The 23,153-nt window shown below is 41.8% G+C and overlaps 1 protein-coding gene across 4 annotated transcripts in view; it reads left to right on the forward strand.

The window, feature by feature from the left end:
• The window catches only part of FRMD3 (FERM domain containing 3), a 296,579-nt gene that overhangs the window by 157,669 nt on the left and 115,757 nt on the right, over positions 1-23,153 (forward strand). For all 4 annotated transcript variants that reach the window (XM_074363128.1, XM_074363129.1, XM_010967414.3 and 1 more), the window contains one exon: positions 5,922-6,026. Coding sequence is in view for 2 of the 4 variants with exons in the window: in XM_010967414.3 (XP_010965716.1) it covers positions 5,922-6,026 (105 nt within the window). In the remaining 2 variants the exon portion in view is untranslated. The remainder of the gene's footprint in view (positions 1-5,921; positions 6,027-23,153) is intronic.

A 23,153-nucleotide genomic window follows, 5' to 3' on the forward strand; every position in this document is an offset into this window, starting at 1 on the left:
TTCCCTCTCCTCTTAACGTTAGGCAGTGATTTTTAACTTCCTTTGGCTGATGAGCTGAAGTGACATACATTTTAAAACCAGTGTTGGATTTACCACATTCCCTTCCCACTGCTCTGGTGACTGCTGAAGCTGCTGTTGAGAAGAATTCATCATCCTGGATCCCTAAGCTATGATGAGAAAAGCCCACCCCTTGGCTATGTATTATAGGTGAAAAATAAACCTGTGTGGTATTAGCCCACTGACACGTTGGGATTCTCTGTTACTGCAGCGTCACTTGGCCTGTCCTAACTGATACATCTTGTCTCCAACGCTAAACTTTATTCACAGTTAAAATGAAATAATTTATGTTATCTCATTTTAACCTCTCTGAGCTTCAGTTTCCCCATTTCTGAAATGAGGGGCTTGGATCAGATTCTCTCTCTCTACTGTACCTCCCAACTCCAACATTCTGTGGTTCTTCCTCTTTTAAATGAAAGCATTGCTCCTTTTCATAACTCTGGTCTTTTCTTTTTGGACTCTGTGAGGCTGGAGTTCAAACCTGAATTTTGCTGTTAGCTTGCTGTGTGATTTTGGGTAAGTTACTCAACCACTCTAAGGTTTATCTTCCTCTCCTAGAAAATGGAAAAGCAGCTAGCTCCTGGGGCTCACGTGGATTAAATCAGATGAATAGCTGAGATAATTTAAAGAGCATTGGGGAGGGTGTAGCTCAGTGGTAGAGTGTGTGCTTAGCAAATGCATGAAGTCCTGGGTTCAATCCCCAGTACGTCCATTAAAATATATAAATAAATAAATCACTAATTACTCCCCCAACCAAATAAATTAAAAAAAAAAAAAAAGAAAAAAAGAGCATGGCCCTCAGTGCCAGGCACACAGGAGATTCTAAGCAAATGCAGTCCCAGTCTCAGAAGCGGAGGTGATGCTGGTGTCTCCTCTCCTGATGCTGATGCCTGGGGCCCAGAGGGCTTGGCCTGTCTATTTCACAATGCTTGTTAGAGAAACGAGTGTTGCAGATTATGGGCTAGACTAAGGCAAAAAAGCAGGTATTAAGTGAAGGTGTATTTAAATTCTGATTAATGAAGACAGCTTGCTTCTGAAAACACTTGGCTTAAAATCGTGTCTTGGCCACCGGAGAGGAGACTGCTTTAAAATGTATATTTCCCCTTTGGAACTCAAAATAATGAAAGGAAAGGTCTTTATGTTCACTTTTATTTTGAATAATTAAAAGATTATTCTCTTGAACTTATTTCCTTTGTCAGCCTCCTGAGTTGCAGTGTTTATCTGCATGTCCCCTGAGGTGTTCTGCTGGCTTCCTCCTTCCCTCCCCACTCCCTGCCTCCCTCCCCCTTCCCTTTCTTACTTCTTAAATTAATAGACTTTACGTTTTAGGGTAGTGTTAGGTTTAAAGAAAAACTGAGCAGAAAGCAGAGTTTCCATATAATCACCTCTCCCCCAACCTGGTTTCCCCTGTTGCTAACATCTTGCGTTAATTAGTGTCATATGTTTGTTAAATTGATGAGCCAAATAGTGCTATGTTATTGTCAAGTAAATTCCATAGTTTATATTAGGGTTCCACCTTGAGCTATATATTTCTATAGGTTTTGACAATTATGTCCTATATCCACCATTGCAGTATCACACAGAATAGTTTCACTGCCCTGACAATCCTTTCTTTCATCTGTTCACTCCCTCCTCCCCTCTCAGTGGCCATTGATCTTTTCACTGTTACTATAGTTTCGCCTTTTCCAAAATGTCATTTGTACGCAATACGTGTAGCCTGTTCAGACTAGCTTCTTTCAGTTAACAATATGCATTTATGTTTCCTTCATTTCTTTCATGACTTAAAGGCTAATTTCTTTTCATCATTAAATGATATCCCATTATATGGATGCACCAATTTTTTTTTTGTCCATTTGCCTATTGAAGGACATCTTGGTTGCTTCCAATTTTTAGCAGTTATGAGTAAAGCTGCTGTAAGCACTATGTACACATTTTTGTGTAGACATAAGTTGTTTTTTTTTTTCTTTTTTTACTATTCTACTACGTTTGGGGAATCTCTAATATGAGGACTGTGCTGTCTTACCTGAGGCTCACTGTTAGTTTCTGGAACAGGTTTTCCGTGAGAGAAAGCAATGCCTCATTTATTCATTCAGTAACACCGAGTGTGCCAGGTACTGGCTTAGGCAGCAGGGTAGGGTGTGAACAGGGGCCTCTACCCTCAGAAACTTCAGGAGAAAGTGAGTGGAGGGTTTGGGCCAGTTTGCTGGAGTTCCAGGGTTGGAAGGTGAGGGACAGATCCAGTGCTCACCCCCTAGCTCCTTCCCTGAAGTGTGGGGTGTGGGGCTGGCAGCTGCACTTCCGCCCCCTCACACACCTGAGCCTGAACGAGCTTCCAGCCCTTGTGCTGGGCCTGGGTGGCCTTTTGTTTAGTGCAAGAGCTGGGCTTAATGCACAGAAGTAGTAATGATAGGAGCTTAAATGGCGTGAGAACACTGTCCAGATTTCCAGGCAGGAGGGGAACAGAGCAGGACATGAGGCTGTAAACTGGCTTCCTTGGCATGAAGCAGCGACGTAGAGCATCTCAGTTTGTGTTCTCTACATTGGAAAAAACTTTGACTTTTCTGGGTTGAGGAATAGAGAGTTCTCAAGGGAAAGTAGGCTTTTTTTTTTTTTCTGGTGACTTCTGGAGACAGGTACAGTTTCTGCACTTTTCCCATATTGGGGAAATTCCCCTGGACCAATGCTTCTCAGACTTGAATGAGCATATGAATAACTGAGGGATCTTCTAAAATGCAGATTAGGGACAGTGCCTGAGATTCTGTGTTTCCAACAAGCTCCCTCCCAGGCGATGCTGAGTTTGCTGCAATATTGCTGGACTGAGGGTGGTGCTCTGAAGAGCAGAGACCTAGAACCCACCTGGTGGCCTGGAACTGTTACCAGAGATTAGGTTCTTGTCTCGTGGCAGCAAGAATTCAGAGAAGGAGACACGGAGGTGGAGAAAGTAAAGCGAGGATTTACTAAGTGATAGGATGCTCTCAAGGGGTGAGCGGGCAGGTGCAGGTGAGCCACTGTGCTGAGTGTCTGTGGCAAGCTGGTTACATAGGGTGAAAAAATAAATGGGCAGAACGTTATGCTGTGCGCCAGAAATTGACACAACGTTATAAATTGACTATACCTCCATAAAAAATAAATATATAAATAAAGTAAATTTTAAAAGATAAAATAAAAGGGCAGAATATTCAGTGGGGAGGGATTTGGGGGCTGTATTCTCTGATTTTCGTCCCAGCTCCGCCTTCCCAAGGGGAGCAGGGATTTTTGTCATGTTTTAGTCTTGGTCAGAAGTATCACGGCATTGGTGCATGATGGGTACTTCTACGTTGCAAGGCTAATTTTATTGTAATGAGGGCATAATGAGCAGAAGGTTACATTTGGATGCCAGAGATTCCTGCCTTTTCCCATCTTTATTTGCCTGCCTGCAGGATACTTGTCACCCCAAAGTCTGATTTCTCATCAGTCTGGAGGTCCCTGCTTTTCTCTGTCTGCAAGGACCCCCCATTGTTCATAAGATGTATGGTTTCCCGCCATTTGGTGGCGCACCCCTTTTCCTACTCATATCAAGCTATCTGCTGCTCTAACAGAACCGTGGGAACTGGCCTCACCTGCTTTTGTGGAAAGTATTGATTCCTGTTTCAGCCACACTTGTATTATCCAGTCACTACATTTTCTGCAGTGGCGTCTCCTTCTCTCAGGGATCTTAGGTAGTCTGAGAATTGCTGTAGAGTGTATATTGTTTGCTGTGTTTAATCATTAAAAAAAAAAAAGTCTTTGTTGTGCTTTGGAGTGCTACATTTTCTTCACAGCAAAATGCTAGCAGTAGCTGTCAGGTACAGTCAAGGTCTGTTCAGTCCCACGTCATTACAACGCTTTGCCTTAGCCCACATGTCTTGTGTGTCTTGCATATGGCGGGGGTGGTCCACCACAGTAAATCCTGTTGCAGAGAGCTTGGCAATCCAATCATAAAATGAGGAACTCGTGTGTTGTGTTCAGTGATTTGATCCTGCAGCAGCCTCTTTAAGACGTATGGGTTACAGGGTAAATCTGTGAAAAGAACTATGTCCATTGATTATATTCTGGGCATTGGATTTAGCTGTCATCAGATACAGCTTGCCATGTGAGCTTCCTGGGCTAAAAAAAACAATTACAGAAATCTCAAAACAAGTTCCATTTTGATGTGCTGTCCCTTTTGAGTGACATCAAATGGGTTCTCTTAAAAAGGAAGTAAAAGTTCAAAGCTCATTCAAAATTAAACTCAAAAGTGATTTCAGGAAAATCAGGCTTCATGTCACAGTATGGCTTATAAGCCCCAGTCCTTTGTTCTGTGTGGTGCATCCCAGGCCAGTGAGTGACTTTTTCATCAACTTCCCAAGCTGATGTTAGGGAATTCTAATGAAAAGATAATCATGTAACATAGACCAAACTGATCTTCCAAAATTATTTTTAGTGGATTGGAAGAATAGCTCACTTAATGTCTCTAATTTCTCATTTATTTTTGTAGGTCACATTCCATCCCTAAAACACCCCATGGGTCTGTTAGTGACTTTGATTGAAGCAGAAAGTTATCAAATATCCTGCTGAGGGCTTGGAAGGGTCTTTGCTATTAAGGAGTTTTGCTGTAATGGTATTTATCTTAATCAGATTTAGCTGATACATCTGTTACTCATAGAATTTTAGGAGGGAAAATAATCTAGCCAATTTAGAAATCTAGTCCAACCAACTCATTTTACTGATGTGGAAACAGCTGGGGGTTTTGCTCAAGGTCACCCAGACCTGTCTTGGAATCCCAGTCCTGGGCGCCCTCCAGTTTCCCTTAGTGCCTTTTTATGTTGATTTATGGGTGTGATATTGTGGCTGTGAGGCCTGAGGCAGCAGATTTGCCCCCTTTCCTGGTGGGAGGTGGGGTGTTCTGTCTGATAGCATCCGTTGCATTTCCATACCATCCAGACCCTGCCTTCTAGCAGAGTAGACACACGCAGAGAGAGGCAAAGTGGTACGGTGGGAGCCTGGGTTCTGCAGCCTGGTGGCCTGGGTCAAATCCTACTTTGCTCTGTATGTGTTGTGTGACTTTGAACCTCTCTTTAGGTATAAAATGGGGACCTTCCTTGTAGGATTGTTGTGAGGACTGAATAAACGAATACCTACAGTGCAATTAGCACAAACCATCAGGTGCATTATATGTGGAATCGTCTGTGGCTTTGCAAACTATGGATCTCCACTAGGTATCGAGTTGTGAAATCAGTGTTCTGAATCATAAATAGCATGAGAAAAATTAAATGGCATATAATAGAATAAAACAGAACTTTAGTAGAGCATATTCATCTATGCCGGGCATTGTTTGGTATCCTTTTGGGTCCGCTTTTTGATGTTCTTTTTGTTTCAAGTCTGTGTGTGTCTGTGTATCAGCTTACAGTGTAAAAAAAATTTCTCACTGTGGATTGCAGTGAAGACTTCGGAAGCCTCTATCTTGGCAATTATAAATAACGTTGCTGTTAATAGCAGGGTGTGTGTATCTTTTTGAATTAATTCTTATTTTGTGATTGGCTTTATTCCTTTGATGACTATGTAAATTTAAAAAGCTAAAACTCTAAACGTTCTTAGAAACAATGAACATATGTGTAAATTTAAAAAATATACACAGTATATTGTGTATGTGTATTTACATTCAGTACATTGTATATGTGCAGTCAAATTGGAACAATTCTAATAAAACTGGAAAAAAAAAAAAAGTTTGGGAGCCTCTTCTCCAGAGATTGGAGTGAGCGAATCCATGTGTGTAAGCACAGACCTATCAGAGTGAATGAGGCACATTTTAGACATTAATGTATAAGACGAGCTTTGGCTGAAACATAAATGTGCTTCCTTTGCAGAGGGAGACCAAGGGGCAGTTTCTTATTGACCACATCTGCAACTACTACAGCTTGCTGGAGAAGGACTACTTTGGCATTCGTTATGTGGACCCAGAGAAACAGCGGGTAAGAGCTGACCTCTGTCTGGACCCATTTGGGGGAGTCACTCAGACTGTGGGATGCTAAATAGGCTCTTCCCAGAGCAGTTGTGATGCACTTGTTCTCAGGGTTATTGACCACATGAAACTCACCAGCCTGGGGTGTGTGTGTCTGTGTGTATGTTCGTGTGTGTAAGAATCTGGCACTGTTCCCATTGAACTGAATGTGGCAGGGCAAAGGGAAACTTACCTTAGGCCTTCCCAGAAGGCTGCTACCACCTGGTTGAAGAGAGAATGTTCTTGTGCCCATTGAACCCAAAGTTACCAAAAGCTCCTTAGACAGTGGCTGCATAAAGTCTCACTATTGAGAAAAATCCACCCCTCACTATAAAAAGCTGTTGGTAGAGAGGGAAACAAGGGGGTGACTGCTTGATGTGCACAAGGTTTCCTTTTTGGGGTGATGAAAATGTTTGAAATTTAATATAGGTGGTAGATAGACAACATTGTGAGTGTACTAAATGCCACTGAAATGTATACTTTAAAATAGTTAATTTTATGTGAATTTTACCTCACCTTAAAAAAAAAACCCAACTTTTGCAGATTATGGGTTAAGATCCTTTGAAAGCTGCTCCTTGGGCACTACGAAATTGACAGCCCCCATTGTATTCAGTCTCCTGGACACACCTGTCCTTTCTGATGTCGGCTGGTGCATAAGAGTGAGCAGGGGAGTCTTGCCTTTTGAGCTGGTGTACCAGCCTAAGAGCATAGCATAGCATATGCCAACCTCAGTGATGTGTGCCCCGCACATCAAAAAGACCCCAGGAATCTCCATCCCATCTCCCATCACCTAAGGTTTCTCATTCCTGCAACCCTACTGTGGGTCCCAGCCATGGGTTAAAAGGTCCTGTACCTGCTCCAGGCTCTGTTTGCCCTGTTCTTACCCTGCCCTACTGACAAGCAGGGCAATGTGTGAGGGGGTCAGCTGGGGATGACTGCCCTCTTTAATTTGCTCTCCTCCTTACTAGTGTCCCTGCTCATCTCCCTGACCCCTCTTCCCTCCCCACAGCCCCACCTGGTTCTTGGTTTTGTATTTACTGACCTGATACAACGAGGGAGAGGCTCACAAAGTGTGTTTTTGTAAAGGAGGAGGATATTTAAGGAATAGTCTTCTGAAACATGGAGCATCTAATTGACCTCTTAGTAAGGATTAATCTTCTATAAAGGGATACAGTGCAGTAGCTCAGAGGAAGGAGGTTTTGGTTTCCTGTGGCCCTTGGGGATCCTTCAGTGGGCCAAGCATTCACCTGAGTGAGAGGAGGGTAGCAGGACACTGGTGAGGATGCGGGGCTGACATGAGATCACGGAGGGGCTTTGTGTGGGGTTTGCTCCTGAATAACAGTGGTTCCCAGACCTGGCCCTGCAACTAAATCAGCGTAGGTTTTTGCTAAAAATGCTTACTGTGGACCTTATTCTAGATCCCCTGAGTCAGAATTCCTGGGGCTAGGTCCAGGAATATGTGTTTTAACACATCCTGATTCTAATTTTGATGCAGCCATCCCAGCTTTGTCTTCTGAGTAGTGTTGGGGACCACGGCATAAAGACATTCATAGACACGATTTCTTATGGCCCATGAAGATATTACCCTTGTATGGAGGGAGAAACAGGCTCAAAACCACTGTTTCTTGCCCATCCCACAGGTAGTGAGTGATGCAGTGAGTACTTGAATTTAGAATTATGGTTTAGAGTCCCCATGGCCAGACTCTGTAAACCACGTTAGTCACCTGACCACCAGGTGGGACAGGGAAATCACAGGGTGAGCCTGGAGCATCTTGTGGCACCAGGAAATAAAGATGCTCAAACGACTAAACTGTAGGGCACTAGGAAAGGCACAGAGCCAGTGTGAAAGGACTGCCAGTGGCCCAAACTGGAACAAGTGGAGCCAAAAAACAAGTAACAAAGGTGTTGGATTATAATCCATAGAATGAAACAAATCCCCATGAGTCCATACTGAGGTAAATACATAACTGAATAAATAAATACAAGAGGGAGAAGAGGCAGCTCTTCCTTACAGAGGAATTCCATCTAATCAGTGTCAGGGAAATGAGAGAAATAGTCAAACTACCACGAAAGCCACAACAGTAATTGTTGTGGGCTAGATCCACAGACGAGTGCTAAAATCAGTGGATGAATTTTGAAGAGAAATCGGATATTTGCACAGTCTCAAAGCAGCCCCTCCCTGCCTGCCCTCCCATCTGGTATTTTTTAAATTACAAAGGGGACGATAATAACTTTATAGCAGAGAAACTTGACAGACACCACTTTGACAAAGCGATCAAGGTTAACACTACCAGTAAAAAGACAGACCCACATCATGTGCTCCATGATAGCTGCGCTGTGTCTCCGTGGTACTCTTCCCGATGACGCATAACCTCATTCAGATCTTGAGGGAACATCTGACAAACTAAAGGAAGAGACATTCTCCAAAACAGCTCACCAGTACTCTTCAAGAGTGTTCGGGTCATGAAGGACGAGGAAGGATTGGGGAACTCTCTTAGATTAGGGAGGTGCATCGATGAAGGCAATACGGAATCCTGGATTGGATTCTGGAACAGAGAAAAGAAGTGGGAAAACTGCTAGATTAGGTCTGTGGTTTTTAATAGTATTGTGTTTAGTATTTTCTTAATTTCCATAATTGCACTATGGTTATATAAGGTGCCAACACTAGGGAAGATGGTGGCTATTTTTGCAAGTGTTCTGTATGTCTAAAATTATTTTTTTCAGTTAAAATACAAAGTCTCTCACAGACGTAGAGAACAAACTTATGGTTACAAGGAGAAATGGAGGAGGGAGGGATAAATTAGAAGTTTGGGATTAGCAGATACAAACCACTATATATAAACTAAATAAACAACAAGGTCCTACGGTACAGCACAGGGAACCATATTCAATATCTTGCAGCAACCAATAATGAAAAAGAATATACAGTGTCTCTCTCTGTATATGACTGAATCACTATGCTGTACACCACAAACTAACACAACATCGTAAATCAACTATACTTCAGTTATAAATGAAAAAAAAAAAACCCACTATTAAAGACAAAGTTAGGCCACAGACTGAATCTGAGGACGATTGAGATTCTGCTGCTGGTTCAGTTCACCCAACTTTATGAGGATAGCATAGCAACAGCAGCTCAAGAAAGAAATGCCACTTCACCACCCACAACCACCTAACCAAAAACCTTATCCCAGCGCTGACCAGGAGCCACAAATGAAAAGATGTAGGAACACACCAGCAGTGGGAAACACATCTTCCTTCTGAGATAAAATAGAAAGGAAAAAACAAACAAACAAACAACTGAAGGCAGGGAGAGGAGAGAAGGAAAGAGGAGAGACTTAATATATGCAATGCATATATTATAAGTCCTCTAAAGAAGGGACTTAAAATTTGAAGAGCTTATAATAAAATCCTCTTAAGAAGGAAAGATAAGTCTCTGGGTTGATGTGCTTCATTGTTCTTTATATTTTGACTTGGTTTAGTTTGATTTTTAGTGTTCAGACTCGGGTGTAGACAGTGGGAAAAAATAGGGGCCACTTCAAAACAGAACTCTCTTCTCTGATGTCCCCACTAAATTGCTTAGCAGGCTGTCTGAATAGTTCTCTTTCCCCCCGCATCATACAGCTGTTACAGCCTTTTATTCTGAGGATACAATGTGAGTGTAGCTTCCACATGGGTTGCAGAGTAGTTGCTGCACGAAGCCGCATGGACTTTGATCTCAGAAAAATGCTTGGCCTTTGTCCTCAGAAACATGTGAAGTAAATTCCATCTCTGCTGGTTAGTAACCTGAGCGCTGATGACCAAGTCGTTGAACTTCTGTGAGTCTTTGTCCTGACTGTTAAAACAGATAACAATACCTACATGTGAGGTTGATAGGGGAATGAGAGATATGGTATGTAAATGCTTAGCCGACAGTACATACTGAGTACATAGTATGTGTTCTTTTTATTAGTAATTGTTATTATTAGTTACTATGCATTGGCTAAGTCTAGGTAAGGCAATTGCATGAGGAAGTACAGCCATGGTTAACAAGTCTAAAACCTAGAAATGTTAATAATTTCTTTTAAAGGCAGGATGGCTGTTATTATGATCTTTGGGGAGAGTGGGTGGAAATTGGGCCTTGGATAATTTAAAAAATGGGCTCAAAGTCTCAACAGCATGATATGAGAGCTTTAAGCAGCAAGTAATCGACCAACATTATTTTTACCAGCTCGTATATTTTTTCTCAATGGAAAATAAAACAATTATTTGAATGGAAAGCTAATCAACAGAGAAAGTCAGGTTGGTTAGAAAAGCTGAAGTGGAGCTCACCTCTCCTGTGGGAGTCGGTGGTTTGCCTAGAGTTCTTCACAACTTGGTTTATGGTACACTACTGTGGAATATTAAACATTTAGCACTGTTACATTTGGAATACCATATGTTTGACAGGATGTCTCATGCCCCATATGCTCCGAGAGTGGTGAGGACTGATTCCACAAATGATGAGTATCTATTGCTATTTTAATTGCAAAGTCCCAGAATTTCCATTATTTAAAAACTTTGACAGATTGAATTATGGTCAGTAAAAATCCCCTTGAATTTCACCACATTTGTCTTCTGAAGAACCCATAAAATCTCTTTTTAAAAATCTTTTGCAGGGTAGGTATTTAGGTTTTATTTATTTACTTATTTAATGGAGGTACTGGGGATTGAACTCAGGACCTTGTGCATGCTAGGCATGCACTCTACCACTGAGCTATAGCCTCCCCGGAATCTTAATTGCCTCAGACTAGGGAAAAGGTGGGTAGTATTCTCCTGTAGTAATAAAAATAGTATTCTGTTTTACTGATAAAGCTGGGACTACAAATTTAGAAGTCAGGAGAAATAATTCCACAAGAAAAAGGTATTCCTTGGGCTTAACCAGGTTTCTTTGTTTAATGTAGTATATTCTTTCTACCACTTCTGCTCAGGTGTTGGGGTGACTTCTCTTTGGAAAGATGAAGTTTTGAAATAATTGGCTGGGTTTCATCATTCTCGTTTCTATGGCTGTGGTTTGAGATGTCCATTGTCCTGGTTTCCCTTCTTATTCTTCCACCCTTCCCCCAAAGTCAGATGGGGAAGTCACCCCTAATGCCTTAGAACTGAAGTGCCCCACCCCCAGTGCAGCCAGAGGAGGAATTAAACCAGGACTTGGTTGTAGGCGGTTAGCTTATAGTCTTCAGGGAGATTGGCCCCAGTGCTTTTGATTTTAACTTCCCTATCTCTAATCATCTGTTTAACCCACTTACACCAGTGTCCTTGACTTTTCTAACTTAGGGGCTATCCTGGCTCTTACCCAAAGACAACAGATTTACTTTGGAAATCCACGCCCCTGGGGCGATCTCCATACGCACCCTTGTTTCAGGGCATTGTGTGTCATGTGGCTACCTGACATTCTTTCTGATAGGATGACCTGGGAAATCATGGATGCAAGGACATGCTGAACTTTGATGCCTCCTCCCTCCAAATATAATTACAGCCCTGAGGTTTTTATGTTGGCAGCTGGAAAGAACTAGTGAGCCTATCAGTGAGTTTTGTTCATAATGGGGAAAGACCTTGCCTATGTTAGAGCAATTTTGCTTTTTCTAGAGGCATCTTTAGGGAGGACATGGAATGGAATAAAAACAGGCCCAGTGATTTGAAGTTTCACTCTGGGGATGCTGCCAGGAAGCTAGACTGCATTATGTCCCACCAGCTGCTCCTGCCATTGAAAGGCTGCTTCCTGCTCCTGGGGACAATTGCTTCACAGATGCTCAGAACTAGAAATGAGAATGGTACCTAAGATCTAGGGCAACCCTGCACTGAAGGGAAGGGTTGTATTGCTGCCTCAAGTTGCTGGTCATGAATATGTCTCTTAATGAGTCCTTTTTAATTTTTAAGTCTCAGAGGTATTAAAGACTACTTGGGTGTTTGTTTTGAGAGGGGTATGGACAGGTTACTTGGCTTTGCAGGAAAAGACTTTCAGTGCTCAAGTTACAAGGAATACAGCATTATCATAATAGCTTGAAAACTGGGTGTATTGTCTAGTGATTCAGCTGTGGTCCAAAGTATTAACACTGACAGATGAGGGGAAATTGTCAGATTCTTTTAGAAGACAGCAGAACTTGGTATTTAACTAAAATTATTGTTACAATTGACGATCTACACCTGATGTCCTCTCCTGGGACAGGATGGGATGCCTGATAAAGATTTCCTGGAATCTGGAAATCACTTAGCTAACTGGGATATCATAATTTTAGTGGAGGGAGGAGCAAACTGATGAACTGGTCATCTTGTGTGAACCAAAAGGTGGACATAAGGAAGAACTTGTGGGATGATGGCAGAGTAGGAAGACCCTGAGCTCACCACCTTCCATGGGCACACCACAATTTTTATAGAGAAGCTATCTATGAGAACAACCTGAAGACTAGGACAAAAGATCTACAACTAAAGATACAATGACAGAACCACAATGTGACGGTAGAAGGGGTGGAGGCTCAGTGAGGTCACATGCTGGGGAGGAGGTCCACAAGCAAGAGGATAGTAACAGTTGCACAGGTTCTCCCCAAGAAGTGAGCCCCACGTTGGGACTCCCTAGCCTGGGGGTCCCGCATCAGGAAGATGAGCCCCCGGAACATCTGTGTTTGAAGGCCAGCAGGGCTTGTATGTGGGAGAGCTAGAAGGCTATAGGAAACAGACTCTGTTCTTAAAAGATGCACACAAAATCTCACACACTCCAAGTCCCAGTGCAGAAGCAGTCATCTGAGAGGGGCCTGGGTCAGACCCACTTGCTGATCTTGGAGAGCCTCCTGGAGAGGCAGGAGGCAACGGGGACTCCTGCTAGGGGCATAGACACTGGCAGCAGCCATTTCTGGGCCCTCGTTCTTTCACAAAGACACTGGTACAGCCAAGTACCATTCTGGAGTCCTCCCTCTAGCCTGTTAGCCCTGAGGGCTTACCTGCCCACCAGAGGACCAGCACTAGCTCTGGGACTCTCCAGCCCTGCAGCCAGCTGCCCCAGGACTCAGCCCTGCCCACCAGCAGGCTAACAGTAGCCACAGGACCCCACAGGCTGCTAACAGTCAGCTGTGCCAAAGCCTGGCCCCATCTACCCGGGGGCCAGCGGCCACTGCAAGAAGCAGGGCCTGGCAGCCAACTGTGCTGGGTGCCAGCCTCACCTATGAGCAGGCCCACAGTCGTCAGCCCTGCGGTGACAGAAAGGCCCATGCAGCCCACTTGATTGAGAAATGTAACCAATCTTAGGCAAAATGAGGAGACAGAATATGTTCCAAATGAAGGAACAAGACAAAACCTGAGAAGAACTAAGCAGAGTGGAGGGAAGCAATCTACCTGACAAGAGTTCAAGGTAGTGATCATAAAGATGCTCAACAAACTTGAGAGAAAAATAGATAAACACACTGAGAAATTTAACAAAGAGTTAGAAAATCTGAAGAATCAACAGTAGGTTAGATGATACAGAGGAACAGGTCAGTACTGGAAGACAGAGAAGTGTAAATCACCCAACTGGACAGAAAAAAGGAATTTTAAAAAATGAGGATAGTTTGAGACCTCTGGGACAGCATCAAGCACGTTAATATTTGCATTTTAGGGGTCCCAGAAGGATAAGAGAGGTGGGGAGGGGTCAGATAACTTATTTGAAGAAAAAAATAGCTGAAAATTTCCCTAACCTGGGAAAGGAAACAGACATCCAGGACCAGGACTCACAAAAGAAACCCAAAGAAGTCCACACCAAAACACGTTTTCTTTAACTTTGACCATTTTAATAATAAAGAGAGAATCTTAAAAGTAGCAAAAGAAAGGCAACTGGTTATGTGCAACGGAACTCCCGTAAGACTATGAGCTGACTTTTCAGCAGAAATTTTTCAGGCCTGAAGGGAGTGTGGCTTGATATAGTCAAAGTACTGAAAGAAAAAAAAAACTTACAACCAAGAATACTCTATCCAGCAAGAGTATCATTCAGATTTGAAGGAGAGAAAGGGTTTTACAGACAGGCAAAAGTAAGAGAGTTCAACACTAAACCTTTACAAGAAATGTTACAGGGCCTTCTCCAAGCAGAAAAGACCACAACTGGAAATATGAAAACTATGAAAGGAAAAAAGTCTCATCAGTAAAGAAAAAAGTCTCATACAGTGAAGGTAGTAGATCAAGTGCCTTTAAAGCTAGTAGGAAGGTTAAAAGACAAAAGTAGTATAAAATTACCTATATCCACACAAATTCAGGGATACACAGAGCAATACTGTGAAAGATGTCAAAAACAGTAAACATGGGGGAGGGAGTAAAAAAAATCCAGGATTCTTAGAATGCATTCAGACTTCAGAGATCATCAACTTAAAAAAATTGAGAACTGTCTTTCTGGCTTGCAGACATCTATCTGCCTGCTCCCTGTGTCCTCACGTGGTGGGGCAGGGGTGGAGGAGCTCAAGAGAGCTCTGGTCTCTCTTTGTCATCTTATAAGGACCCTAATCCCATCATGCAGGTCCTACTCTCATGACTTCTTTTTAACCTTATTACCTCCCAAAGGCCTTACCTCCAATATGGTCACCTTGGGGTTAGAGTGTCAATGTGTGAATTGCAGTGGGGGAGGGGCACGTTCGGTCCATCACCAGGAGGAAGAGTTCTAGTTATCCATTGCTGTGCGGCAAGTCTTCCAAAAATTTAGTGGCTTAAAACAACACAATTTTATTGTATTCCAGGATTTTATGGGTCAGGAATTACAGGAGGGTTCAGTTGGGTGACTGTTCTGCTTTGTATGGAATTTAATGGACTCACTCAGCCGGTGGCTAGTCTGGTCTGAAGGTGTCTAAGACGTCTTCATTCATGTGCCTGGTGCTTTGATGGGAATGGCTGGAAGGTGGCGCTTGTGTGTGTTTTCCGGGCCTCTCCACATGGCCTCTCCAGCAGGGAGTTTGGACTTCTTACTTGGGTTCCCAGTGCATGTGGAACCATTTACGAAATACTCTGTACAAAGAGAGTGGGTTCTGAGGTGAGCTGGTAAGTTTTGGACGTGTTGAGTTGGGAAGCCTGTGAGATGTTGAGATGGAGATATTTAGTGGATAGTTGAAAATATGGACCTGAAGCTTAATAAGGAAGTTTCAGGTCACAGATGGAGATTTTTGGGGTCCATGAGGTCTTCAGTATGAGGGAGAGAGTACAGAATGAGAGGAGAATCTGAACCCTAAACAGCATCCATATTTTAAAGGATGGTCCAGAAGGAGAACCTGTAATGGAGGAACATACAGAGCAGAAAGAATAGAGTGAGGAGAGAGAGAGAGACATTCTGGAAGCATTGGTAGTTATAGAATTAATAAAAAATGAGCTGAAGTTTCAAATATCAAGAAGAGGGAATCAATTAAAAAAACTGTTTAACAATTAAAAAGAATAGGGAAAATCAGAGGATATTATTACTCAGGTGCTAAGAGCTTTGACACCAGGAGGACTGGGTCAAATCCTGTCCCAGCCACTTACTGTTTGTATGACTTTGGCTTTAACCTATGCATCAATTTCATCTGTAAAATGGGGACACTAAGAGTGCCTGTGCCATAGGGTTGTTGTTGAAAGGCTTTACTTTGTATTGTCTACGTAAATGACTGATCTTTTCACTATTGAGTGCTTTAAAGAATTTGAAAAAGTCCATGGGTCTGGCAACTCAGAGAACTTTGACTGTAGAAAAGTTTGGTGACAGTGTCATTAGATTTATATGACATGACAGTAAATTAATTCCATTGTAACAAGCATGAAGGAATCCCATCTTCTCCCTTATGATTGCATTTTGGTATTTTAGTGTACTTTAAAATGCTCAGCAGTCGCTTTTTACAAACTCTATTGCATTTTCAGATTATTGCTGTTTTTTTCCTTTAAATGTATATCTATGATTTCTTGGATGGAGAGTAGGGGTTGGCACACAACAGTCAGGATGGCCCCCATCTGGTTTTGTAAGTAAAATTTCGTTGGAACACAGCTACTTCTATTCACTTAAGTGTTGTCTGTGGCTGCTTTTAAGTTCCAGCGGCAGAGATGAGTAGTCATGACAGAGACCATATGGACCCAAAGCTTAAAATATTTACTATCTGGTTCTTTATTTTGAAAATGATGCTTATGCTTTCTTAGACTTCCTGCTTCCTACAGTGTTTCTTCTCCTGGCAGTTACCTTTATTTTGCTCATCCCTAAGAACCTAGAAGGCAAAAGCAGTTATGGCTGAAGGAATAAAAAACACTGTACCGAAGCAAGGGAGGTTTTTTTGTTGTTTTGTTTTTTGCATAGACTGACTTACAAATGGACAGTGACTTTTGGGTAGACCTGATCTACAGATATTTTTGTTGCTGTTGTGGCATAGATTTTTATTGAAAGTGGAGTGGAAACCATTGTTACTGCTGGCGAAATAACAAGGACCTACCTCTATCTTTGTCATCCGGATCACTGTGAAGGCTGCATTCATTCCAATGGCATTTTTTCCCCCCAGCAGAGACCAAAGGGCCTAGAAATGGCATTAATTGGCTAGCTACTGCAGGAACTGAGTTACTCTGGGGCTTTATCCAGGTGAGATGTGAGAATCAGGCCATCTTTTCCGGACTATGATGGAAATTGGTCAGATTTTGGATCTGGTTACTATTGAAGAGAAAAATAATCTCCTGCTGGGAAAGTGCATTCACTCTTGTTTGAAGCCCCATTGGCTATTTAATACGTTTCTCTGGGCTACAGATACTTTGGTGTAGGGCACTGAGGGTTTTGAGAAAGATAACAGAGAAGTGCTTGATTTATTCTGTAATCATAGGCTGAATCAATTTCAACAGAAGCTCAACATTTGAAGATAACTAAATGTTATATTGTTTACTTTGGGGAGCTTTTTTTTTTTTTTTTTAATCTCAGCAGCTACCAAATTAAAGATCAGTCTAGTTGGTCATAAATCACCACTTCATACTCACCTTCTTTTTCCCCCAAACAAGCCAGAATTAGAAAGTACAAAAGAAATACACCATTTCTATGATGGCATAGAGAAAAATAACCTCTTAGGGCTAAATGCAACCAAAAAAAAATTTAAGAAAGAAACATTTTCTGGCAATGTTCTTATCCTTCAGTTTATAGTATGTGGAACATGAGAGCTAAAGGAATCTTAGGGTTTCTTGAATCTGCTTCCTGCACAACCATAAGATCACAGGTAAGGAAATCAGGGCCTAGAGAGTTTAAACATCTGTCTGCTTTTCACCTCTTTGGTGTAGCTACCTTCTACTCTTCCTCTTTTCCTTTAAGCTGCTGTCAATCAAAATAAGTTTGTTCTAAGAAATGGCTTGAGATGTGGTCAGGCTAGATTGTCAATACTGTTAAATTGGGGTCCCCTCACAGGGGACTTGCCAGTTACCAGGGCTCACGCCTAAGGCAAAAGTAATAAACCCTGAATAGAAGAATTTTAAATACCATGGAGGGCAGTTTTTGGTGGAGAGTTAGGGAGGCTGTCTTAGGTTCAGTCCCTAGAAAGCAGATCTTAAGATAAAACTTCAGTTTTATTAGAAAATGTTCCCAGGAGAAGCCTTGTAGGAGAGTGGGGGATTGGGACAAGAAAGAGAAGGGGGGAGTACAGTGTTGTTCAAAGTTGTGATGTTGGTCAAAGCCATGTAGAGGGTAGCTGTGCTCAGTCTCACAGAGGAGCTCTGGAAGAGTGTAGGCCATGCCTTAGAATTGTCCTGGCCAAGGGGCAAGGGAGCAGAGGTATTTATCCTCCCACATCTGTCAGTTATTAGTTAGGGGCTGCCCTGCTGTGGGTGAGGGGAGTGGGGATGTTCATTCTTGACCCTGCAGTGGATTCAGGTAATCTGAGGGCAACCTTCCAAAAAATAAAAGACTGTTGTATAACCAAAGGGAAAAGGGTCCTGGGCTAAGCCTTCAGACACCTTCCAGATGCCTTCAAATCATGCTAAGGGATGCATCCTCTGGATCCTTGGATTCCCTAAGCTCAGTAGGTAGAGTCAATGATTGAGTATGAGCTTCCTTAGTCTTTGGAAGTTTTACTCTAAATGAGAGTTGAGGAAATGAAGGTTTCAGCCACAAATTGATGTATTTGGTGGGCAGGCTTTCCTTTCCACCTCTCTCAGGGAGTATCAGCTTTCAGTAAGAAAACAGACTTAAAAAGATAGCATATATTCCAAGCAGCAATTGAAAGGAAAATAGCAATGTGATAATGTCCTAAGCCTTATGTCTAATGACCAAGCACACTCTATCATGGCTGTTATCTTCTCACGGGCGTGTGATCCATCTGTACACATAGTCAGAGCAGGAGTTGTTGGTGTAGTGCAGACTCGACTTCAAAGGGAAAATTAAGAAAGGGGAAAGAGTTACCTGTCAGGCAGGTGGGGTGGGGAGGGAGAGGGGAAGAGAAAGACAAAAGTGGGTGCACCAAGAGGGCCCCTGGACCAACTTGGGAGCCTTTCTCAGTGAATGGGAGGGAGATGGGAATAGCTGGTGTTCATTGAACATTCACTATGACCCAAGCTCTGTTCTAAGAGTTTCTTAGTGAATTAGCCCATTTAAACTTCACGATGATGCTGCAAGTGAAGAAACAGAAGAACCTGATAGAAGTCACACCACTCACCCAGAAGTGGCAGAGCTGATGTTGAACCTAGGCCTGTGAGCTCCTGAGCTAGACTGCACTGCCAGCCCCGGGTGCTTGGCTGGATTTGCGATCTGCCTGTTATGTCTGAAATTCTTCCTCTTGAGTCTAAATTACATGAAATCCACTCTTATCTCCTAAGTAAAGCTTAGCTTTTTCTTTTAAGTTGATTTTTAAAATACTCATGTAATGCACAAATACGTGGACAAATTTGAGTTAAAACATCACATAAAAAATGAAAGTCATGGTTTTCCCTGACCAACACCCCTAAATTCCTATTCTCTCCCCATTACCCACTTCACTGGATCAGTTTAGTATCTTTTCAGATGTTTAAAATTTAGTTGCTTGTTATATATGCTTTGAAAATATATGATAGTGTTTTGTACTTTTCCTTTAAAGAAGAAAACACGTTAATTGTATGATATCATAGTTCAGAGGTTCTCAGACTTTCTTGGTTTATGGCTCTTTCAGTGTCTTAGTAATTATTTCGTGGTGCCCTAGATCAAAAGAATAGCTAACAGCTCCGTCTAGACATCTAACATCTAGACAGTTCCATCTACCATCAAGAGTTAGATCCAAACAGCTTAATAAGTATTTATGTCCTAGCACAGCCATTATGGCCTTAGTAGCCATTTAAAACATTACACACATGGAAATAGACTTTTCAGTTCATTCTTAGGCACAATCGTTTGCTAACATGCAGCATGTGCCTTTTGGCTCCATGGCTCTCGAATCCTAGGATCAGATCAGACACTGCCACACTTATTGTCTGCTCCACACCTATTTTTGCATGACACTTGTTTTTATCACAGTAGCCACTAGAAACCCAGCTTTGCAAAAAGTATGACATCAAACGAAATAGAGCATTGATCCAGCAATCCCACTCCTGGGCATGTACCCAGAGGAAACTCTAATTTGAAAAGATACATGCACCCTAATGTTCATAGCAGCACTGTTTACAATAGGGAAGACATGGAAACAACCTAAATGTCCATCGACAGATAACTGGATAAAGAAATTGTTGTGTATATACAATGGAATACTGTTCAACTGTAAAAAAAAAAAAAAAAAAAAGAGATTGAAATAATGCCATTTGCAGCAAAATGGATGGACCTGGAGATTATTGTACTAAGTGAAGTAAGTCAGAAAGAAAAAGACAAATATCATATGATATCACTTGTATGTGGAATCTAAAAAAGATAATACAAATGAGCTTATTTACAAAATAGAAACAGACTCACAGACAGAAAACAAACTAAGGAGAGGTGGAGGGATAAATTGGGAGTTTGGGATTTGCAGATACTAACCACTATATATAAAATAGATAAACAGCAAGTCCCTACTGTTTAGCACAGGGAACTATATTCAATACCTTGTAATAGCCTATAATGAAAAAGAATATGAAAAGGAATATATATATATATATATATATATATATATATATATATATATATATATATATACACACACACACACTGAATCATCATGCTGTACACCAGAAATTAACACAACATTGTAAACTGACTAAACGTCAATACAAAAAGGAATAGAGCATGTTTTAATATTGGAACTGTGGACCTCCTTGAGCTCAGAGTTTGCACATTGTCTAATAGATGTCTAGTATGGCTGCATTTCCCTGGGACACTTCAGTGCACAATTTGGGAACTAGGTGTGGCCATGGGTGTACATTTTGCAGTTCACTTTTTTTTTTAGCCCACAGTGTGCCTTAGGGATTTGACCATGTTATACTCATAAAGAGCTACCTCATATAAAACACTGCTGCAGAATCATCCAGAAATTATTTACCCATTTTATTTACCCACGTTCCTGATTATGGCCGCTAATGTTATTGCTAATATTTTTGTAATTTTATGTGATCCTGCAGTGAAAATCCTTGTTACATTCCTCTTTGTTCCCATGGCCAAATCAGAGATTAAAGGGATTGCTGGGCGATAGGCCAATCAGGTTTTTAAATTTCAACACAAACTAATAAGTTGAGCTTGATCCTCTTGGAAGAAATGATTTCCTATAATCCCTTGAAACATGATTACTGCTGGATTATTTTTCTTAGGGCTCTAGACCCTACGACTGTCTCACTGGGGAAGAACTTGGAAATGCATGTAGTGATTACACTGTAGACAGAGGAGTGGGAGCCTCAGAGGCAAGCGTAGGATGTGAATAGGCTGAGAGGAAGAGGAAGGTCGGAACAGATGAGAAACTGCAGGGAGTATTTTGTAGGAAGGCCAGTTCATTTAGAGTAAATAATTTATTTAGGGCACAGATGGCCAAGACCTTGCAGGCATGCCTTGAACGTTCCCTGCCACTCCATGGCAGACATAGTCAATCCACTGTGGCACTCATTGTCACCAAGCCTTTACCTAGTCTTGGAGGTCTCCTTACAGACCTGGGAGATTACCCACCAACTAGCCAGTGTGGGCACACAAAATGAAACTTACCTACCATTCCTGGAGGCAGAGAGAAGGTAGGGAGGTAAGCTGAAGTTAGGTAGAGAAGGGCTAAGAAGTTTAAAGAATGCCAAAGAAGGAGAATTTGGAAAACATGTTTATATTTCAAACTGAGTGTGATCCGCCTCCTTGAAACAATAGCATTGATCTTAGGCTGCTGCCATTTCTTTTTCCGCCTTAGTTCTAAACTATCCTATTTCTAGAGAAGTAATTTAATCCCCAGAGGCTCTGTTTATTATTCCCTTCCCTGAGTCCCATCTATTGAAAGAGATGTTCTACCAATTAAACTCTGCTTACTAAGAGCAATAGCATCAGTAAACAAGCGTCACTGAGTATTTTTCATATGCCAGGCACGGTTTAAGCGTCATATGTTTTTTAATTTTCCATTCACTTTTAAAGTCCCCACAACAGCCCTATAAAGGAATTCCCATTTTATAGTTGTGAGGTTGAGACAGAGATGAAACATTTTGCACAAGGTTATCTAGCTAGTAAGTGGTATAATCGGTACCTTTCTCCCTGTTCATTACAACTGTGTAAAGTCCAAGCTTACCTTCTGACTGAAAGGAGACAGCCAAAAGTAGGGCGGTGGTTTCCAGTGGCCAGGAGGAAGGAGGGGATGGGAGTTTTTGTCTGGTAGGTATAGAGTTTCAATTTTATAAGATGGAAAAGAGTTCTGGAGATGGACGGTGGTGCTGGCAGCACACCCCTGTGAATGTATTTAATACCACTGAACTGTACACTTAAAAATGATTAGGAGGGTGAATTTTATATTAGATATATTTTACCACATTAAAAAAAATCATGGAAAAGAAGAGATAACCAGGGTTCCCAACATAAGTTGGTATAATTTTGTCCAGAAGCAAAGAAATCCGCTATTTTAGTTTGCTTGTGCAGCAGGTCAGGGGTAAATGCATGGTTTTCTGTCAGATTCTTCATTTAGAAGAGTTAGATTTATTTTAAATAGCTAAAAGACCCCTCATTCTTGTTTAAAGACTACAGGGATCTGAAAACCTAGATTGGAAACTGCTGATTTGACCCTCAATTTCCCAGTTCCTGGGGAAATAGAGAGTGTTCACCGAGGGGAATAATACATTTTAGAGGGAACTGATGGGTCAGGAGGCCCCGTGCCTGAGGTTAAGGGCCTGTGCTCTGGAACCCCACTGACCAGTGGCTTCAGCCTTTCTTCCCAGGGTGACCTTTGGCAAGTTCTTTAACATCCTGAGCCCCAGATTTCTCATCTGTAAATGAAGTGATAGATATATATAAAGTAGATAAATAAATAAAATAAAATAAAACAAAAAAACAATAAGGAACTACTGTAGAGCATAGGGAACTATATTCATTTTCTTGTAATAAGCTATAATGGAGAAGAATCTGAAAAAATATATATGTATGTATATGTATAATCTGAAAAAAAAATGTTGTATACGTATAACTGAATGACTCTGCTGTACACCTGAAACTAACACTGTAAATCAACTGCACTTCAATAAGAATTTTTTTAAAAAAAAGTATAAAAAAATTGGGTGGTAGTCATGGCTCATGGAAAGTCTTGGAATAGCACCTGGCACTCAGTGCTCTCAACAGTGCTGGCTCCTATTAAATTTTATGATTATGTATTTGCATCAAACAATAGGGGTCATACAGAACTTTGAGGCTTCCTGGATGCCACAGATGAGACAGAGTGAGGTGTAGGTGTTCAGCCGATGGTACGTTTCATCCTCTTCTTTCCAGTGTCCAGCAGTGTGAGGGGGCCCCAAAGGTGAGGGCTCCCTGGCATCTTGCTAGGTACCCAGCGCACCCCTCTTATCTTTATAAACTTCAAGTGTATAGAGTGGTGCTTCCTGACATTCCTTAAGCAGCTTCAGGGCCATCGTGGTTAGTGATAACAGAGGCTGCCCTGATCGCAGCATGTTGAAGTGACCTTCACACACGATGTGGAGAGAGCTGGTCACTGGGGCCAGCGTTGTGTCTGCTTCTAATAACTCTGAGCTACTCAGATCTTTGGGCTTC

Source organism: Camelus bactrianus, chromosome 4 (genome assembly GCF_048773025.1).
Source record: "Camelus bactrianus isolate YW-2024 breed Bactrian camel chromosome 4, ASM4877302v1, whole genome shotgun sequence".
Lineage (NCBI taxonomy): Eukaryota > Metazoa > Chordata > Mammalia > Artiodactyla > Camelidae > Camelus > Camelus bactrianus.